General features: G+C 46.1%; 1 protein-coding gene across 2 annotated transcripts in view; it reads right to left on the bottom strand.

The window, feature by feature from the left end:
• Nucleotides 1-4,795, bottom strand: part of prdm1a (PR domain containing 1a, with ZNF domain) — a 13,840-nt gene extending 9,045 nt beyond the window's left edge. The window contains exons 1-3 of one of the 2 annotated variants that reach the window (XM_030370929.1): nt 4,564-4,795; nt 2,192-2,536; nt 1-32 (exon numbers count right to left, since the gene is read on the bottom strand). The exon at nt 1-32 is cut by the window's left edge and continues 88 nt beyond it. In XM_030370929.1, coding sequence (XP_030226789.1) covers nt 1-32; nt 2,192-2,536; nt 4,564-4,575 — 389 coding nt within the window. In that variant the 5' untranslated portion in view covers nt 4,576-4,795. Of the gene's footprint in view, nt 33-2,191; nt 2,537-4,551 lie in introns of both variants that reach the window. The other variant, XM_030370928.1, reaches the window with a different exon arrangement.
• Nucleotides 4,796-5,101: the final 306 nt, after the last annotated feature.

Here is a 5,101-nt window from a genome sequence, read left to right as displayed (position 1 = left end):
GGAATGTACTCTCTGCTGATCACGCCAATCACCTACACAAACACACACGCAGCAATAAGGGTTAGGGACATATTAGGTAGGTATTAGGTATTAGGTATTGGTGTTAATCATTCAGCATTTGTGTTAATATTTATTCTCTCAAACACACACGACATACATCGTCATATCACCTGCATAAAACAGGCGCTTGCACACACAAACTCCCCCACGCCACCCCCCTCCCAATCCTGTCTCGTGCAACCACCAGGGTCTCTCCCACTCAGGTCTAACCACATGGGACACACCCAACCACATCAAACTCTATTTGGGGGGGGGGGGGGGGGGGTCTTGAAAGGCATGACTCTTTTGTTTCCTCACTCGCTGTCCCCATCGCAGACAATGGAGATTAGAGAGCAAAAACACAAACACACACTCTCACACACACACTCGCACAGACACACACAACCACACACACGCAGACACAGAGGGCGGTGGAGGTAGAGAAAAGTGGAGTAGAAATGAAAGGAGGAAGGGAGCGAGGGATTATATAGATGAGACAGGAGCCAGGGGCTCACACACACACACACACACACACACACACACACACACACACAAACACACACACACACACACACACACACACACACACACACACACACACACACACACACACAGACACACACACACACACACACACACATCCTCACTTCCTTTTACGCATATCCCATTCAAACCCCCCCCCCCTCTTTCTTTCTTAAAAACTTGGGAAGTCCCCCCTTCCCCATTCTAATATAGGAAGGAACAGACCATGTCTCTTTAATTGGAGGGGGGGTTCACTTATTAACAGCCTTTTAAAACGATCCCCAAAATAAACTCCCTCCCTGCTAAAACAACAACTCTAAACCTTTCTCCAAATCTCTTCCTCTCTCTTTCCTCTCTATTTCCCTTTCTTCTCCACCTCTTTCTCTCTTTTTCTCATTCACTCCATCTCAACTCTGTTCTCCAAGCTCAGATGTTTTTTTGCCTTGATTGCATATCAGCATGTAATACGCTCATACACACTCACACAAACACACACGCGCACGCACCATTTCCCAGTGATAACAACACGCAAGCAGCTGCTGATGATAAAATCTATTATCGGCGGCTTTTGATCAGCTTACAAACAAACCCAAATCACGAGCGACCCGCAAGCCCCCGACCCTTTACCTGAAATCACTAGGGACGCTGACCTCCTCGCTGGAGTCATGCACCCTCAGGCACATTATGAAAACACGCACAAACACACACTCACACACACACACACACACACACACACACACACACAGACATGATCTGGTCACTTCCCACTTCTCTGCATGCCGGTCCCATAGCTTATCTAAAGTTGACCCACAGTTCACCATCGACACCTGGAAGGTTTCGTTTGTTTGCGTTTAGCAATTCCTACCACTAACCTTATCCACCACATCCTGGTGCTCTATGTGTTTTTTTACAGGTCAAGGGACACCAGCATTTATAAAACACATTCGTTTTGCGAGGGTAAAACCCCAAAGAGAATAAAGAAACGGTTCATCATGTGTTACATGAGTGTTTTGGGCGCCCTCTAGCAGTAGAGAGGGCTACTGCAAGAGGTTTAGCAGATCCTCAGAGCAGGCAACTACACCCCCCACTCCCCCCCCCCCCCCCCCCCCCCCCCCCACTGACACACACACAAACACAGATTAACCAGTTGTCAACTGTTAAGGTGATTAATGGGCATTCATCACCGTCTGATTATAGGAGGTGTAGGCTGTATCAACTTGCCAAAAGACTATCTAGATGCGTTTGTATTCCCTCATCAGACGGTGTCAAACTAACTATGTGGGACAGAGAGAGAGAGATTAAAGAAGGGGAGAGAGAAGACCCTAGTGTGTATTTGGGATTTCTGAACAGATTCCCCACCACAGCCACCCCAGGCTATCTCCACACAGCATGAGCCGTGCCTGACTCACTGGATGTGCGAGTGTGTGTGTGTGTATACATTTACAGGCGGCTTCCCTTCTTCTACATTGGTGTTTGTTGTGAGTAAGCGAGCCAGCGTGTGTGCGTGGGTTTAATGTCTGATGTATGTGTATGTCTGCTGTGTGTGTGTGTAATGTCTGCTCAGCATGCCGCTTTCAAATCCGCCGTCTGCGAGTGTGTCGGCCCGTGAGTGTGTGTGTGCGTGTCTCACCTCTTTGGATTCTGACGGGTGTTTGAAGGACAGGTTGCGTGGCAGCGACGCTTCGGCCCGCGTCAGACCCTCGCTCTCCGGCCCCAGTTCCCGGGGCGTATCCTTGACGATGTACGTGCATTTCTCCTCAAACTCCGCCTCCGACCACCGCGTCATGTCTGCTTGCTCCACCTCCGAGCTACTGGAGACCATTTTGGCTCCGGCCTGGGCGCCGGCCTCCTCCGCGCAGGTGTCTGTGTCAGCCATTTTGGCGAGGTGATGGGAGTCAGTTTCCATCTTGTGGTCGTCGTGCTCCATGGCGTGGGCCCCCTCACTGGTCAACATGGCGGAACTATGAGAGGTCGCCTGCGGAGAGGGAGACGGGGGACAGATAGAGCCATTAGATCTGGTGACTCAGGCCCATGGTCCGAGGTGACTCACGTCAGAGCTACGGCCACTGTGAGAACAAGAGGCTAATACTGTGGGAACCTCAGCCATTGTCTTTTTTTTTTCTTTTCCTTTTGCCGTTTGAGCAACGCGACCAAAACACAGACGCATGCAGACCCATTGTGCATTGTCACGCAGTGGGATTGAACGCGGGCGCTTTAGTGAAGTGAAACACGAGAGTGTAAAAGAGTGGTGATCTCCAGTGTGTGTGTGTGTGTGTGTGTGTGTGTGCGTCTGGAAGGCGGTACTGTCCAATCAACAAAAAAAGGGAAAACAACTAAAAGGGGGAAACAATTATATGGATGGGATGAAATGAGCATGGTTCAAATTATTATACCTTGCAAATTAAGTTATGTAAATGGGAGTAAACTGTTATGTAAATAGACGGAAACAGTTATGTAAATGGTTGTAAATTGGGGACAGCCAATGGACCTCAGGCAGGACTTTGGTAGCGTCTATCAGATGTTTATTTTTGGGAATATCTCTGAGCAGAAGACAGGGGAAGGAAGTGTCGTCTGTGTCTCAATGGATCTAAAATTGGAAGCAGAGCGCCACAACAGCGGAACCGGCAAATCATCACACACACACACACACACACACACACACACAGATCTCATGTGGGTGTGTGTGTGTAGGATGGTGGGGAAGGGAGAGAAAACTTTTCCGTTTGGGGGGCCACAGCAGCAAAAACAAAACTTCAAACATGAACCCACCCAAGATCATCCCAAGCACACAACACACGCAAAACAAGTTGTAGCCGGCCGCACACGTCTCTCAGGCGACTCTGTTCTAGTGGAAAAAGATCACGTAATTCCAGAGTCAAATGGAAGGGAAAAAGGGAAAATCACACAAAAATGTATCAATTAAAAATACATCTAGAAATCCAATCAGAACAAACTGAAAGAAAGACAAATCCTGCAGTGTTTTGCCGTTTCATATTCAGGCCATTTTCGCTAATAGAAAACCACTCAAAGAAGTTAATTGTTTTTAATCTCCAATAAAAATAGAACCAAACCACTTCAAAGTCTTCTTTTATTTATATTAAAATCAACACTAAGATAAATATCCCTTCTCTTTGAAAAAAAAAAAAGAAATTGAAAAATAATATTTTTCCACTTTTTGTCCAGCTCCATCAGGGCAAGATAATTACAAAAAAAAATCTCCAAATATAGCAATTCTGATACCATGAAAACATTTTCTCACTTTTGCAGCGGATGTATTTGTTGACAAAAAAACAATGTTTTTTGCATAACTCAAACACAGCACGGCGCTTCAGAAAATATTACCAAATAATTTCACAAGAGAGCTCGGACGCCTATGAGCACTGAAATCTTCTTTTGCATAACAGCTGCAAGCAAGTATCAAACGAATAGTGAAACTGTTAAGGAGAAGACACTGAATTTATCTATTCACCCCAAGCAGATCACAGATTAGGTCAACACTACACCGGGCTGACAGCTACAGACAATACTACATTATAAATATTTAAATAAAAAGATAAACTATACTGTGGTGTAGGTCCACACATACTAACTTAGTTACTTAAACTCTCAGTTATGAGCTCAAAGTAATACAAGTTAATTATGGCCAACAAAATGAATGTATTGTATTCCTTGAAATTAAATTGTAATACATTCACCAACCAAGCCATCAATTCTGACCTATTTTGACGAAAGAATAAAAACAACTTGATAAAATCACAAAGGCACCAAATTCAAACATCTCCCAAAATTGCTCAGATTAAAACGAAAACCTCAGAGAGAAGACCAGGCAATTCAACCAGTGACCCATCAAACGCAATATACAAAAACACAGCACACAGCACACAAAACAAGACCAAGCGCCTTCATTTCTCACAGAATAGACCATTTCTCTGAAGCCTTTTTTCCCCTTATTGCACAAATTGAGAAAGATGTAACAAAGTGTGTTCTTACCGGGTGACTCACCAAGCCACACATAAGGACAACTAGTCCTCTGTCGTCCTCTGTGGCCGGGGATGTGGAGGAGTTGCAGTAAGTGTGTGTGGGACAGGTGTAGTTGTAAGTCCTCTCCCTCTCCGCTCAGACCACTATTCCAAACCGCGCTGTGGGTCCCTGGGTGTGTGTGTGTCCTGGTGTGAGTGTGTTTGCCGTCAGAGTGTGTGTGCCTTGCTTAATGCCTTCTGTATGAATGTCTCTCTCAATTTGCTGGGGGGCCGGCCTTGCAGGCTCCACCCCCTTTTCTCTTATCCGTCCCTCTCTCTCTCTGTCACTCCCTGCCCATTCACTGCCTGAGGCTCGCTCTCTCACACACACACACACACACACACAAACACACACACATACACACACACACACACACACACACACACACACACACACACACACACACACACACACACACACACACACACACAAACACACACACACACACACACACACAGTCACACACACACACACACACACTCAAACAAACACAATCATACACACACTGACACACGCACAC

Source organism: Gadus morhua, chromosome 11 (assembly GCF_902167405.1).
Source record: "Gadus morhua chromosome 11, gadMor3.0, whole genome shotgun sequence".
In the NCBI taxonomy this organism is placed as follows: Eukaryota; Metazoa; Chordata; class Actinopteri; order Gadiformes; family Gadidae; genus Gadus; species Gadus morhua.
Note: the sequence above shows the minus strand (reverse complement) of the source record. Positions and strands in the feature narration are given on the sequence as shown.